At 37.2% G+C, this 16,883-nt stretch overlaps 1 protein-coding gene across 2 annotated transcripts in view; it reads left to right on the forward strand.

Annotated features, from left to right (window-relative positions):
- The window catches only part of PIK3C2G (phosphatidylinositol-4-phosphate 3-kinase catalytic subunit type 2 gamma), a 400,993-nt gene that overhangs the window by 83,804 nt on the left and 300,306 nt on the right, over nucleotides 1-16,883 (forward strand). For both annotated transcript variants that reach the window (XM_024256898.2, XM_024256899.2), the window contains exons 10-11: nucleotides 2,018-2,051; nucleotides 5,347-5,542. In XM_024256898.2, the coding sequence (XP_024112666.2) occupies nucleotides 2,018-2,051; nucleotides 5,347-5,542 (230 nt within the window). The remainder of the gene's footprint in view (nucleotides 1-2,017; nucleotides 2,052-5,346; nucleotides 5,543-16,883) is intronic.

The following is a 16,883-nucleotide window of genomic DNA, read 5'->3' on the forward strand; positions in this document are numbered from 1 at the left end:
AATTATAATACTCAAGAAAAACTCATCTTCACATTTCACTTTCCTTATGTACTAGTATAAACACAAAATTTTGTGTGATACTTCTTTGAAACTTTTAAACTCGTAATGTCGAAATATTTATCCTATATTTTGATAAGACTAAAATGATTTTCATGCATAGAAATTAAGAAACGAGTTGAAAATAAGGAGTTTTATTTAATATGTCAATAGACAAAATAGTTCAATATTCTATAAAAATTGGGTCCTACTTATTTTGAGCAGACTGCTGAAAGCTCATTTATTCTACATCAGTTGCATTTATACTTTTGTTCATCTCTTTTTCCATCCCATTTTAACTGTGAGCCCACCTATGTAAGAATACTGGCACACACAGTAAGTACATTTTACAGAATTTGTGCAGTAATCAGCTACAATTAACAATGCCAAAGCAGTCTATCCACCCACCATGAACTTAAGATTGAAGAAATGACAAATACAGGTCTTCTGCCAACAAACTGTGAAATTTGAGAAGATTTTCTTTTTCTTGGCTGCATTTTTGGTCAAAATGCAAAGGACTATTTCCTGCCATACAGGGAAGTCATTAGGTGTTTATTAAATGTAAGCTTTGGCAAGATGAAGACTTATAAGACAAACATACTTGTACTCTATTTTATTCTCTGACCCAGCACTGGAAACAATTTGCATCCTTCAAATTATATTCCAGAACTCATATAATTTAATTTCCATTAAATGCTTACATAACAGGCGAACCACAAAGTGAAAATATGGTCTTTCACATCCATGGTGTAGGTGGACGTCACGGTGATTTTCTAATACAAGTCTATATTTCTGAATAAATTGAATTTTAGTTAAATCAGGCTAACATTTTTAATAGTCTCACCCACATGGATAGAATGGAGATCTTATATGTAGTTGTTAAGAGTAGCAACTGGTACTATACTCTAATGAAATATTTTGCCTAATAGAAATGCTTCTGAATAGCTTCATGCAAATGATGCTTTTAATTAAAAAGTTGCATATAAATGTAATGACTTTTAAACATGATCAAAATGTTCTCTCTCTAAAGGAATACTGTAACAAATTTTTTGTTACGGAAAAACAATTATTCTCTAATTTATTTGTTTGAGAAACCTGGCTTTTAACTAATTGTATTTCCTTAAATGCAAGACTTGAAATTTTATTTTTTTATTTTTACTTTTTAAAATTTTGAGTTTATAAATTTAAAAAATTTTAATGTTAATTAAAAATGGATCTTATTAAAAACTGTATTTCCTTTTGGGCTGAAACCATTTTTTAGGATGTCTATAAATCACCTTATACAGTTTTCATGATAGTTTAGTTACAACCAGCAAATCCTAAGCCACCAAAGTAATTCTAGGCTTCTAACAAGGATAAAATTAAATAATTAAGGAAGGCCACCACCACACTAATGGACATGAATTTAAAGAATAATGAAAATGAAAACAAAAAAATAGGATTTCAGATTGTATTTTTTATTTAAGATATGACCCAAGATATTTTATTTTTTCAAGTGTTTGACTATCAGATTTTTAAAAATTCCCTAAGAAGAAAAAAAGAAAGAAAACTATTTAGTGAATCTATACTATTTTGTCCACTTCAATTCAGTCTTCTTTTTGGTGCTGTCCAAAGCTTGCTGAATAACTGCTAGGAATAAGAGCTGAACATGGCATACAGAGAGAATTAGAAGTGCACTTTTATCAAAAAATCCGTCAGTGTTATGTAAGGGGGATTGAGCTTAGACAATCTATTGTGGTAATTTCTTTTTAAAAAAAATACATAACCTACATTGCTTACTACCGTATTTAGAAAGTTTTTATTTCATCATACAATTTAAATTCATCCTGTTTAATAAGCAAATTGATATATGATGCCAAGAAATATTTTGTTGTTTTACCATGACAAAAAAATTATAACGTTTAGATTTTGGACATTACCATTTGATTATTTTGTGAATTTGTTGTGTGAATAACAAGTATAATTTTACATTTTTTTTCAGAATTTTTATCAAAGTTCAGAGACTTCAGCAAAAGGTAAAAATACATGTACTCAAGTATTTTGAAATAAAGAAAAAAATAAGTTATAGAATCCAAAATACTTTTTTCAATTTTTTTATGCAAATACTGTGGTAACACACAACACACATACACACACACACACACATACACACATGAGCTTTTTGAGGAGAAAGATGCTTTTCTAAAATTCTTTTTATTAATGGAAGTGATTATTCTGCAAGGGAATAAAAATCTGCACTCTCTAAACTTTTAGCTTGATATTTTTAAAATAATGAGAAAAATAAAAAGATCTATAAAAATTAAAATACTGAAAATATCTTATAACCATTCCAAGACGTTGAAAATTTTACCATTTACTTAATTATATTTTGATGTAAGAAAAATTAGAAAAGTAGTAGATGTCTGTCTGCAAGGTCATCCACTTCAAATTTAAATTCCAGCTCTATTTGAAAGACCAAGCTAATATAACAGGTAGGAGGATTTGGTTCTGGAATAATTAGTGTTTACAGAGGCTCCAAGTCTATAAAATTGCAAGCTACGGGAGGACTTTGCCTCTATAGAAAACAGTAGGTGTGAGATTGCGTGGGATGGAGCAGAGTCTGACTTTTGGAATCAGGCAGAACTGGTTTTGAATTTCAACTCTCTCAACTCAAATCTTAACTGGTTTTGAATCACAGACTCTGCTTTCAGAGTCTGTGATTCTAGATTAAACTCTTTGATCTTGTTATCCTAATATGCATAAACAATATAATAGGATTGAATGTGCAGGATCTGGTCAGGATCGTTCTTGGTTGTAGATGGTACTTGGCATAGGAATACTCTGAGTATCTGCAGGAAAACTCTCTGCGCCTCAGATGTTCAACTAACACCCCTGGATTCAGAAAAATCCACTGGAAAGCAAATGAAAACCTAACCCGCCCTCCACACCCTTAACTGTTTCAGTAAAGAGCCACGTACAAAAGCATATCCTCTCAACTCTAATTCCCACCACTCAAAAGAAGACACGCAATCATGTTCGAGGAACTCCCCCATCTCACATCAAAAAGGAAAATAGGGTGGCACAGGGTATAAAGAAACTTGTGCAAGTACAAAAACACTATTCTAGGTGTTCATAAAACCCCAGAACACCATAGAGGGAAGGAAAGAATGGACACTCCCTGACAGTATTGCTAACAGAATCTAAGTGGTCGTACATGGAGTGAGCAAGCTGGAGGCGTGTCTGCACGAAACTGATTCTCCCTTTCTATCATGAATGTTGTAATGAGGTCTCCTCCCCCATATTCCTCAGGGGACTGGAATATGAGATCCCACGAAACTGTACAGAGATGTTCCTGGAGACTTATATTCTATAATAAATCATGACAGAATTTAATTGAGTCTAAATTGCACATAGATTGTCCTTGCCTCTTTATTTCATGGCACTAAAACTCTTTCCAGAGTAAAATTAGGTGCGATAAACACTTTTCCCACCATATTTCACCACCAAGCCCTGTGTCTTGGGTTCTTAATATGTTTTAATGATGTTATTTGAAATGTAGTCTGCATCCAGAGTTCAGGAAGTAAAACATAATGCGTAAGCATACATCTCTATGCAAACTTAAAGTAGCAAATTATATCCAAGAACCATGTTTCTGCACGAAAAGCAAAAAGTAGAGCTTGAGTAATTAACCAAATGACTAAGTTTCCCCCAAAATATACACTACAGCTTATATTAATAAATCAAATTTATGATTTATTTTAGATGTGTGTTCATTTGCACAATGTTGGGAATTCTTGAAAAGAAGTTTGTGCTTCCTGTTTCAGCATACTGAAAGTACAATTTGGAGACAAAGAAACAAGATGTTTCCATAAATTTATAATTCTCTGCCTCCTGCTGTTCAGGAGAATCTCTGTTGGTTGGCCTCCAGAGTTTGATGAGGCCTCTTTTAAGACTATTTTTACACTGCTTTACTCTTCCGCTTCATTAATTGCTACTGCTGACTTCTCAGAGAATTTTAATTACAGATTTTCTTTTTCCTCTGCCTGTCCCCCCCAGGCTTTTTCAACAGAGGGCACAATTTAAGAAATATAACAAATAAGGAAAATTAATCTACCTTATATATTTTGTACAGATTTATGAATAACTAAGTGAAAAATAGCATGTGTTAACAACAAAAATGTTTAATTATAGACAGAGCTACTGAGGCACATACAGGATGTGGGAGGAAGCTCCATGTCAAGCTGGCCCCTTTCCTGAAGCATCCAACTGCGTGTGTGCTGGAATACTGTAGATTATCAAAGGAAATATCTAGCTCTTTGCACTATTTTCATTTCCAAACAATTAGAAACAAAAGGCAATTCATGCTTTTTTAACTTATAAGTTGTTTATTTCTGGAATTTTCATTTAATATTTTTTAACTTAAGTTGACTTTGGGTAACTGAAACTGTGGAAAGCAAAACTACTGTTAAGACTGAACTACTATATAGGGAATTGCATGTTTTAAAAACAACTTATAAAGAATTGCATGTGTTTGAATAAACAACTGTATCGACTAACTTAGCACGTGGAATCATCACAGCAGATCTGAAGAACACAATTTCTGATGATGTGCTTACTTGTTCTCAATTTCTGCTTAGCTGCCAGAGGAAAACTATTAGCCCCTATACCTAGTAATTTTTCTTCATTTTTCTTCTTTCATGACAAGTCACTTTTAGGAATAACCAGTAGACTCCTTTTAAATAACTAATGGCAAAACTCAAGAAAGGCTTTGATTTTGAAGAGATACAGTAAACATCATAAATCTTTCATTTCAAGCTGGTTTTAAATCCTAGCCTTGTACTATTTTCATTCTCTTTTTAATATCAGCGCATTGTATATGATTAGTGTTCAGTTAATGGTAAACATGATAGCATCATCAAATTTGTTATGATTAATTCTTTAGATGGAATTTGTTTGATGTACTTATAAGCCATCTATATCCTTGTCTGAAAATTAATTTTAAACAATCACAAATCAGAACAAAAATTATTGCAAATTACAGTTGATCAGAATGTCAAATTAATAATTTTTTAAATTCCAAATTGTGATGAAAAGGCCATGCTTCCAAGATTTCTGCAGCTGAAGATCGGAAAGCTTATTGATATCTAATCTAGCAGCAACTAAACCAGGTTGCATTCAGAGGTACAGATAGTTAATTCTCTTCAATTGGTAAAGGGTCACTTTAATTAAAATTATTTAAATTGTATTATAAGAAATTTCAAAGCTGTAATTCATGGCCTGTGATAAATATGGCCCTTCTTAGTGACTTGATCTCTATCTCTTCCTTTCTAGGCTTGATAGAGAAGGTAACAACTGAACTATCCACATCTATCTACCAGCTAATCAATGTCTATTGTAACAGCTTTTATGCAGATTTTCAGCCTGTAAATGTACCTAGATGCATTTCTTATCTAAATCCTGGGCTTCCTTCCCACCTCAGTTTCACAGTGTATGCGGCACACAACATTCCAGAAACCTGGGTGCACAGGTGAGTGGTGGTGAGTTTTTCACAAAAGGGTTCATTTTTACATAGCTTCTAAGTAGAATGCAATTTGTCATGTTCTCATACGCAGGAGCAAAAATTTCATAAAATTTTGGAATTAATCAGCATAGTTTTATCCATATTCTTAAAATCACATTTTAAATGTTTAGATTCAAAATGGATATTTAATTTTCTTTCTTCTTCCATTTCCCATATTTAAATAATTGTCATTGCCAATATATCGTTATGGAAATAGAAAATACTAATTCTATTTAGTAGCTCCTCTAAAATTTTCTTTTTCATGTTTGGGTTTAAATGGCTAATGCTAGTTAAGAAAACATAGGAAGACAAAAGCATATACACATGCAGAGAGATAGAGAGTCTTTAAAAACAGAAAAAAAAAATCACTGATCCCCACCAGGTTTCAGTGGTATTTTGCAAGAATTGTACCTTGATAAAATGAGAATTAGCCAAGAATTATTTGCATTTCAATAGAAATGAACGACAATTATGCATGGAATACCATCAGATTTTAAGTTGACTCTACTATGTAGTATTTTCTTCAATAACATAATTACAGTAATATAGAGATAATTAATTAAAGTTGATAAGAGTAACTTGGTAATGGATTTATTATACTTACTGCATTTAGCATCTCAAGGAAAAACTGAAATAAATAATTTCAGTAAACATTCGACTTTTGGCCGGGCACAGTGGCTCACACCTGTAATCCTAGCACTTTGGGAGGCCTAGGCAGGCAAATCACTTCAGGTCCGAAGTTCAAAACCAGCCTGGACAAAATGGTAAAACCCCGTCTCTACTAAAAATACAAAAAATTAGCAGGGCATGGTGGCGCGGCGCCTGTAATCCCAGCTACTCTGGAGGCTGAGGCAGTAGAATCGCTTGAAACCAGGAAGCAGAGGTTGCAGTGTGCAGTGAGCCGAGATCGTGCCACTGCACTCCAACCTGGGGGACAGAGTGAGACTCTGTCTCAAAAAAAAAAGAAAAAAAAATTCAATTTTTATCTTGATCTATATTTTTTAAAAAATAAACTGTATAAATATTCATAGAGTAAATTAAAGAGGAAATTTTACCTATGTATATAAAAAACACTACACACATATTTGTTTAGAATCCATAAAATAATATTTTTATTATTTTTCCTTTTTTAATTTTATGAAAAATTTTAAAGGGCCGATGTATAGTAAAATAAATTATTACTCTAATTAATGTTTTCTTTTAATTTTCTAACCATCAATAAATACCCCTTAGTTTGAATTTCCATGGAAAATCCCTATAGCCGGATAAATACAGATAAGGCTATATGTATAGGGCATGCATTTATATATGTGTGTCTATATGTAAAGAGACAAGGATAAGTATACATATAAATATATATGTGTGCAAATGTATACATTTACACACGTATATATTTACATAAAATGTAAAAATATACGTGTGTAAATATACATATGTGTACAAATGTGAAACACATATGAATATAAAAAAGTGTGCATTTATGCGTGTGTGTGTGTGTGTGTGCGTATGAATGATCTAACCAACTCTCCTTTTTCTGTCTCTACATAGTACCTACATGCAGAATAAAAATAGAGCACTTTCTAATATTGTTATATACAGGTAGATGTGTACATATGTACATATAATTATAAATATAAAATAATGCTTTTCTGCAAACGTTCCTATAATCAACAAATAAATTAGGGCTTTGATGAAGGAAACAAAATCATCCCAGCCATTCATTACTAGAACAAACTATAAAGGGCTGGACACAGGGGAAAACATGAAGCTACTCCTGTCTTAAGGAATCCATGGACCAGTCAAAATTCTTTGGGAAGAGGCTCCAGTAAGATGTCTTACCTCATGACAAATTACATCTTTATTGTCGATTTTCCTAGGGACCTAGTATATAAGTTATCTATTAATACATAACCAATTACCCCAAAACTTAGCAGTTTAGCACAACAAACTTTGATGAGTTCACATTCTGGGCTCAAGAATCTGGGAAGCATTTTTGCTGGGTGGATCTGGCTTAAGGTTTCCCATGAGTCGCAGTCAAACTGTTGACTGAGACCACAGTCATCTCAAGCTCACTGGGGCTGAGGAATCCACTTCTAAGATGGTATCGATGTGGTTCTTGAAAGACCTCAGTTCCCCATGGTGTATAGGTGTGGGAGCCTCAATTGCTTGCCACAGAGTTTTCAACAAATGTCCTCAGGCCATAGAGTTGGCTTTTCCCAGAGCAGATGATCCAAGGAATGAGAGAGAGTCTATGAGCAAGGGAACACCAGAGACAGAAGAGACAATCTTTGTAATCTAATCTTGGAAGTGGTATACCACTACTTCTGCCATATTGTATCCTGTGGGAAAGCATGATACAAGGGTTCGCATACCAGGAGACAGAATCATTGGGGGCTATCTTGGAGGCAAGACACCTGGGAAGAAACCAGGCCAGAGGTATCTCCAGAAGCATAGGTACTGACAAACTGAGGGGGTAAAATAACAAAGTGACAACTTTCTAGATGGCTTTAGTCAAAAAGACCATAATTAATGTCAGCAAGTGAAACTAATTTGTTAAGGTACAGGACTCTACAATAAAAAATAGTGAAACATTCACTATCAAATCTGAGGATTTGAAACTGAATTATCGTCTACTCCACAGATGCCTTCAGGGAACATCCCACTCAAGCTATCACAGACAAATGAGAATGTATCTTACTTAGAATAATTTGATTAAACAAATTCTTTCCTTGATTCATTACACTGATTAAGAACTCATTCATATTTATCCTAAATTTCTCATTATATGGAACAGAAATTTAATTACTTAACTTTATCCTCTCTATAGATTGAAAGTGCCTTTATCTCAAAGATGAGATAAATTTATCGTTTTGTGTATATATTTCATGATGCTCATTATCTTAATAATAGCATATTATTAGTTCTCCCCCAAGTCCTTTTACAATGTCTGTGTGACCATGCACATTTGTATGTAGGACTATAGTTTTTAAAAACCTCTAGTACCCAAAACATATCCTGGCATGCAATAGGCACTCGATAAAGATTTGTTAAAAATGTTTGAACAAAATCCCTTGAATAGAGAAATGTGTCATACTTGGTTTGTGAAATTGTTACATGGGTCTCGACAGCAGGAATACGTAGTCCATGTCGTGGTTATTACTGAGGGCAAAAATGTAAACTGAGCTGAAAACTATAAAGAAGCAATGACCATACAGGAAGGTAGACCAGGAGATATTCCAAGGAAGCCAAGAAAATATTACAATAGAGGTGAAAAGCTAAGTGCCTGAGGTCAAGAGGGCCAGAATCAGTGAAAGTGAGTCCAGAGCAATTAGTGGCAGTGTAAGAGTGGTTGACTAGACAATTGTTAAAATGATTGTTAGTAACAATTAATAAGAGTTCAGCAGAATCATACTGTTATATGAGGAGATTATAAAAAAGTCAGTAAACATTATTTTTTAAAAATCCCTTAAGTCACTCATAAAGTACGGTATCATTGATAAATAGAATGCAAAAATAATTATGCAAAAATGCATAATATGTACCTGTAATAAAGCATATCTATGCAAAAAATGATTTGACAGTACTTTCAATTATGGGATACTGTGTGCACAGGGGCAAGCTAAAATTCTTTCTCATCAAGAGGATGCCCTTTTTATGGGGAAGATTCGAATGGCATATAGAGGTTTCTTGTCCCATAACCTTTGCCATTAAAAGGTACATGTGTGCAGTTTATGTCTTCCATTCATGTCACTAAAGTCTAATTTATAAACTTGGCTCATCGTATTAGCACATTAAGGAATGTGTGGGAAACAGGCACAATCTCTCAATATAAATACTGATGCATATACCAACCAAATATTGGCATAAAGACCAACATAATAGACTCTGAATCAAGAGCATCATTAAATATAAAGTCCTGACATGGTATTGAAATATTCAATTCACCAGAAAGATGTAACAAAGTAATAACATTGACAGAAATCCAAAGAGTTTGATGGGGCCAATATGATAGTGGGGCATACCAATATTCCTCTCTCAGGAATTAATACATTAATGAGAAATTAGGAAGAATATAGGAGTGAGCATATATAAGTTTGATCCAATAAATATATATTGTACTTACAGAAGATAATTTGGAAATACAAATTCTTCTCAAGCACATATAGAATATTTATTCTAAGTGACCAAATATTAAATAGTAGGCAAATTTCCAATAACCTATATAATAAAGATCTCATCCACTTTCTGAGATGCAATTTAGAAAACAGTAACAAAAAATAAATATATTCATAAATTTAAGTATGTACTTTTAATTTTATTAATCAAGGAGTTAGAAAACATTATAACTTAAAGGTAATAAAAATATATAATAAAACATATGGAATATGGTCAAAGCTATTCTTAAAGTGAAAAATATAGCCTCACATTATAAATTAGAACTAAAAGACTAAAAATTAATGTAGCAATCATGTCACCATTTCCTCTATGCCATTTTGCTTTGTTTTGTCCAGCTTATAAAAATCAAGGATAATAAAGCGGAATAAAAATCTTCTACCAGCATTCTGGTAGAAGAACAACAAACAAGTCCTATATCCTCTGATTTATCCTCATCATAGTACTTACTATTAACTAAGCACATTCTATGAGTTTTGCTGATTTATCCTCATCATAGTACTTACTATTAACTGAGCACATTCTATGAGTTTTGCACTGGGAAAAATACTTTACCTGCATTACAGTTGTCCCTTGTTATCTGCAAGGGACGGGTGCCAGGACCCCTGGAGATAACAAATGTCACAGATGCTGAAGCTCCTTACATAAAATGGCATAGTATTTGTACATAGCATATGCACATCATCCTGTATACTGTAAATCTTTTATAGATTACTAATAATATTTAGTGCAATGTAAACTATGTAAATACACTCATGCATAGCTTATGACTTGGAGAATTATGTTCTAAGAAATGTGTTGTGAGGCAATATTGACAACCATCTACAGTCTTCAGGACAGTAACATACTGTACGGGTTTGTAGCCTTTGAGCAATAGGCTACCCCATATACCCTAGATGTGCAGTGGGCTTTGCCATCTAGGTTTGTGTAAGTACACTCTGGGATGTTCGCACAACAATAAAATCACCTAATGATGCATTTCTCACAATATATCCCTTTGTTTTATTTTTGTCATTTCAAAAATATTTCTGATCTGTGGTTGGTTGAATCTGTGGATGCATAACCTAGGGATACAGAAGACCAACTCTGTTTTATTTAATCCTCACACCAGTGACACAAGAGCACTATCATACCTATTTTGCAGATGAAGAAATTACAGTTCTAGAACTAATCTATGACAACTCCAGATGTCTTTCTACTCTAAAGTTCCTTCTGTTTACCACAGCAGAAGTGAGTATACTTCAGTATACTTCATCCTTAACTGGTTACTAGAGTTGATTCTGAAACAGGACAGTTCCCATGACCCTTCTGCAGGACTCATGAAGGGGTTGGCTTGTTTAGTCAGCCTACAGCTCTCAACCCCTCATGGGAGGGGAGGACATGCAGATGAGTGGGTACAGGCGCCAGGACAAGTGCTTCTGGGTGCCGGCAGGAGTAGAACTCTGTGTAGCCCCATGGCAGTGTCTAGGAGGGGTACTCAAAATCCCTGGATCCCCAGAAGGCATCTGTTACAGTGCTCTCTTTGCCATCCGCAGATGACTTAAGTGTTTAACAGCTCAGTGTGACAGCCCTCTGCATCCCGAGCTCTTGTTCGGCATCCAGGAAGAATCAGGTCACATCAACAAATTGAAGATGGTAAATGCAGGAGATTTTATTGCTGATGAAAGCTGCTCTCAGCAGGATGCAGAGCTAGAAAGGGGATGGAGTCGGGAGGTGGTCTACTTCCGGAGTTCAGCCATTCCTGGTCAAACTCTTCTCTGAGATCCCGCCGTCAAGCCACCCCTCTGAAGTCAAGCTGCATCTTGCCAATGTCAAACTGCTGCTTCTCTTCTTTCCTTCTCTGCCACTCTGCTGCTCTGCCACTCTGCCACTCCACCACTCAGCTGCTCTGCCAGTGGACCCTGGGGTTTTTATGGGTATAGGATGGTGGGTGGGACAGGCTAAAAAGCAACATTCAAGTAGGAAGACAGGAATGCATGTTCTCACTTTGGGCCGTGGGTCCAAGCTTGAGGGTGGGGCTTCACCAGGGACCCCACCCTTTTCAGCCTGGTATTTTCCTGCCTCCTGTCCATATCACTTCCCCACTCTGAAGAGGCACATCTTAGTGCCATTAAAATATGGAAGATGACCAATCTTAGCTACTTCCTGCTGACAGGGGGCATTGTTTTGGGGAAAACGGCAGTCAAATTCCTCCCTAAAGTCTACCTAAGGGTCCCTAGCAAAAGGGAGCCATTGTCCAAGGCTCCAGTTGCCTGACTGTTCAGAGTTTGATGGCCTCTAGGCATATGAGGAAAAAAAAAATACCAAGTTTTACAAGGTTAAGTATGCATGGGCCAAATATGTGTATTATACAAGGAAAGAATCTAGTGCCAAAGATTACAGAAATAAGAAATGAAATATGCTAACAACATTGTACCCCAAGCTGTTTCACTTTGGTGAAAGAAATTAAACCTTGTATGGGAGCAGTTAAACTTTATAAGACAGATAACTATTCTTGCCACATCTGTAGCAGTCAACAGGTGCACCTTGAGAATTCTGGGATTTGTAGGCTTGCATGGTGGCCATTAAAGCTTCTGCCTCTTTCTTGTGTCCCCCCATCTCTATTGTAAAAACCAAGTTGGCCACTTTCAGGAGGTCCTCTAAAGTAGTATCTGTTCCCAGGGCCTGTTTCTGCAGCTTCCTCCTTATATCAGGGGCTGCCTGAGTAATAAATTTATCCTTTATGTTTAGTTATCCCTCACCAGAATCAGAAGATAGAGATGTGTGCTTTACCAAGGCCTCTCAGTCTTTCCGGAAAGGCAGTGGGATTCTCATCAAATCCCTGGTCTTTCATGAATAGCTCAGTATAGTTGAGAGGCTTGGTCCAAGTCCTACATAAATCCTCCATTATGCACACCTGTAAGTGTCTCTTCTTCTATTCTCCCATCTCATCATTGAGATCCATTCCAGGGTCATCCATTGATACTGCATCTCTTTCATTTGGATAAAGTTCGGCACCTTCCCTGATGCTATATGTGATACAAAGCTCATAACCAAATCACTCTGTCACTTGCAGAGCAGTCTGCTTCTCAGTGTTAGTCAGGGTTTGCTTTAAAAGTAACATAACGTCTTTCTAGGAGAGTTCAAATACTTGGGTTAACTTCTGGAAAGCCTCTCTATATCTGTCAGGGTCATCTGAAAACTTGCCAAGATCTCCCTTAATTTGCCTTAAGTCCTGTAGGTAGAAGGGGGCCTGGACCTTACTGGGGCCAAATTCAACAGGCATCTGTTGGAGGGGCAAGAGTGATACTGGGGTTTATCTAGGGTATTTCTAGGAGGGGGCAAGCTGGAGATAGGACGGGGAGAATCCGGAGGAGCAGGGCTGAAGGGAGCTGGCTCCCCTGTGGGAGGTGCCTCTGGGGTTTGTTTCTTTAATTCCCTGAGACTGCCCCTTGCAGCCTCTCCTGAGATGGCCAATAGGAGGGATGGATCAACTCTACACTGTTGGCAAAGGTCTGGATTGCCCTGCAAGGTAAAGAAAGCCTGCACATATGGGGTCTCAGACAATTTGCCCTTGCATTTACAGGAAAGTTCCAACTGCCAGATGATATCAAAATGAATGGTTCCTTCCTGAGACCAAGCTAGTCCTCATAATTTGGCCAAACCTTTGTGCAAAGGGCTAATAGGCATTTTTTCCTCCAGATTTTGAGGGTCAAAGCAGTCGCAGTCATTCAGGATGCACTCCAGAAGAGTATAAACTGGTGATGGTGGAGACAGTTGGTTGCCCATTCTGAAAGACAAGGAAATAGGCATCCCTCATTTCCCTTCCTTCTTTCAGCAAAAACTCGGATGCGAGGGAGGGGAAGCAGGCATCGCCCCTTTCTCTTCTGTCTTCTTATTCTCAAGTCCTGGTGACCTTAGACAGACACCACCCACAGGTGCCATTGCAGCCTGCACCCATGAAGCAGGGAGGTCTCAGAAAATAGGAATTATCCACATTCACTTATGCCATGCCTCCATTCCCCCTACTATCAGCAACCTTTGGGTTTCCCGGGCCTTATCTGTGCCATGGAGCATGGCCTCCTTCCATGACGTGGAGGCTTAATTAGGAGGAATTGGTCCTGCCCATTTACAATGTGCCTGTTTCCTTGCTTGGATCCCTCAGATCTGGTTTTCCTTCCTAAGGTCTCAACCTGAAGCTTGGAATCAAGTTGGGAACAAATGTATTTCAGGGTCCTTTTAGATTAAATCCCAAATGGGCCCTGCCAAATTTGCAGTTATCAGCCAGCAGGGCTCACTCTTTTGTTGCCTCCCTATCGTAAGCAGAGTGCTGAGGTAGGAAAAGAAACCTCTCACTTAGAAAAGAAAAAAGAACAAAAACAATTTAAAGAGCAAATGGGGATGGTCCAGGGAAAGACCCTCTTGCTCTCTACAAATAGGTTACTTTAATCATTGTATCTCTCCCCCAGTTCCAACCAGGCTGAACTCCCTGCCAGACGAGGAAAGAGTCTATGGGCTTGTGGCAGGAGGGGACGGCATGCAGAAAGCACTGGCCAGCCGGCTGCATAGGGTCCCTGGCCCCAAAGACTACCCTGGGGCCTGGGCAGCATGCACCGCTAACTCCTACCACCCCACTTGGCTGTTGGGCACAGCACATGCATGCCATGGACATGCCCAGGCACCCAAGCCTGGAGGGGAGGGGATGAGAAGGGAACCGCCATTCACCTGCCCATCCCATTCACACACCTGTGGCCACTGGGGTTTGGGGTCACACCTCTAAGAACATATGGAAATTGTATTGTTCTGAGTTGCATATCTGATGGCTGGACCAAACATACATTCTGCCTAGTATCATTGCTGCAGTTTGTAGTAGAACCTTTAACATTATAAAAGAAGAGCCAGGAGCCATTTCAAACCACAAAAGAAGGAAGGAAAGATATCAAAGGAAAAGTTTGGTGGTCTTGGCTGACACCTTGATAGACACTTGGGGAACAGGTCCAGTCTTGTGGACTTCTGGCAATACTGAGGAGTGGCCTTGGCAAGAGGCCTTCAGTTTCCCCAGGACTTTATTCCAGTCCCACATGACAACTAGACCTCCATGAAGAGAAACACAGCCAACTTTCCTTTTACCCAAAAGAAGGAGAGAGATGGAAGGTTGCATCCTATCCCCTGCAAATGGCATAGCTCAGAGGAAAGTCTGAGGACAAGGAGAGACAAATCCAAATTTTGCTTACCCTTCTGAAGTATCCTGGGCAAGCCCCCAGATGAAATGGGATAGTTTCCTTGACCCCTTCACAGGATTCATGAAGGGGTTGGCTCATTTACTCAATCCATAGCAGTCAACCCCTCGCAGGAGGGGGAGCACGCCAGTGATTGGGTGTATGGGCCAGGACAAGTGCTTCTGGGTGCTGATAGGAGTAGAACTCCATGTGGCCCCGTGGCAGCATCTGGGGGGTACCTGCAATCCCTGGCACCCCAGAGGACATGTGTTACAGTACACTTTTAGCTTTGCCATCTGCAAACAGCTTAAGTGTCTAACAGCTCAGTGTGACAGCCCTCTGTATCCTGAGCTCTTGTTTGATGTCCAGGAAGAATTAGGTCACATGAACAAATTGAAGAAGGTAAACGTGGGGGATTTCACTGCCAGTGAAAGTGGCTCTCAGTGGGATGGAGAGCTGGAAAGGAGATGGAGTGGGAAGGTGGTCTTTCCCTGGAGTTTGGCCGTCCCTGGCCGAAATCTTCTGAAAGGTCCCGCTGTCAAGCCGCCCCTCTGAAGTCAAGCTGCTTCTTGCTGACCTCAAGCTGCTTTTTCTCTTCTTTCTTTCTCTGCTGCCCATCTGTCATTGGAGCCTGGGGTTTTTATGGTTATAGGATTTGGGGTGGGGTGGGCCAAAAAGTAACATTCAAGCGGGAAAACAGGAAGACATGTCCTCACTTTGGGCTTCAGGTCCAGGCTTGAGGGTGAGGCTTTGCCAGGTATCCCACCCTTTTCTGTCTAGTATTTCCCTGCCTCCTGTCTGTATCAATACCAAACTCTTTCATTCTAATTATCACATTAAATTGTTAGGCAACAGTACATATAAAAGATCAAGAGATGACAGCTATAAAAACTAAAAAAAGATATCTCAAAATGTTAAGAATATTTTATTTTAAAAAACCTGTTTGCTGTTTAGATATGTGGGAAAATTTGCTACTTGCAGAGAATTTCTATTATATACATATATAATAGTTTAAATTAATACTGTTTTTACTTATTAAGATTTTTTACAAGATTTTATAGTTTTGTCAGGAGGTGTGTGTGTGTGTGTGTGTGCGTGTGTTTAATATTGGAAAGCTCATCAGATATTGTATACAAACATGTTTTACATTTAAGTTAAAAATATTCAAACACAGTATGTACTTTCCAGAACTGCCGTGAAATATTAGCACTATTGTTAGTTATCCTATGAGTTCATTAAATGTTTAAAAATCTAATGCACACAAATTCTCATTCAATTTAAAATTGCAAAGTGAATAAGCATTGTTAGAAACTTTGGCTCCAATGCTGAATTTCATATTAGAGGTTTATACAAAAATCTAGTGCTAAATAATTTATGTTTACCAGAACAATAGCATATTGTTTCTTCTTTTTCAATGTTTTAAAAATTGTGGTAAAAATACAGAAAATGAAATCTACCCTACTAAAAAAGTTTAATTGTAAAGTACAGTAATGTTAACTACATGTGCATTGTTGTATGGGAGATCTGTAGACCTTTTTCATCTGGCATGGCTAAAATTCTTCCTCTTCCTTTTCTATCTCCAAGTCCCTGGTAACCAACATTCTACTTTTTGCTTTCATGAAGTGGTATATTTAGTATTTGTGTTTCTGTGATTGGCTTATTTCATTTAGCATAATGTCCTTAATATTTATCCATGTTGTAGTATGACAGGATTTTCTTCCTTGTCAAGGTTGAATAATATATCATTGTATGTATATACCATGTTTTCTTCATCTATTCACCCACTGGTGGACATTTAGATTCTTCCTACATCATGGCTACTGTGAACAATGTTGAAATGAACATGGGGGTTCAGATAGCTCTTCAAGATCTTAATTCAGTTCTTTTGGATAAATACCCAGAAGTAGGATTGCTGGATTATATGGTAGTTCCATTTT

The sequence above is a fragment of the Pongo abelii genome, chromosome 10 (assembly GCF_028885655.2).
Source record: "Pongo abelii isolate AG06213 chromosome 10, NHGRI_mPonAbe1-v2.0_pri, whole genome shotgun sequence".
In the NCBI taxonomy this organism is placed as follows: domain Eukaryota; kingdom Metazoa; phylum Chordata; class Mammalia; order Primates; family Hominidae; genus Pongo; species Pongo abelii.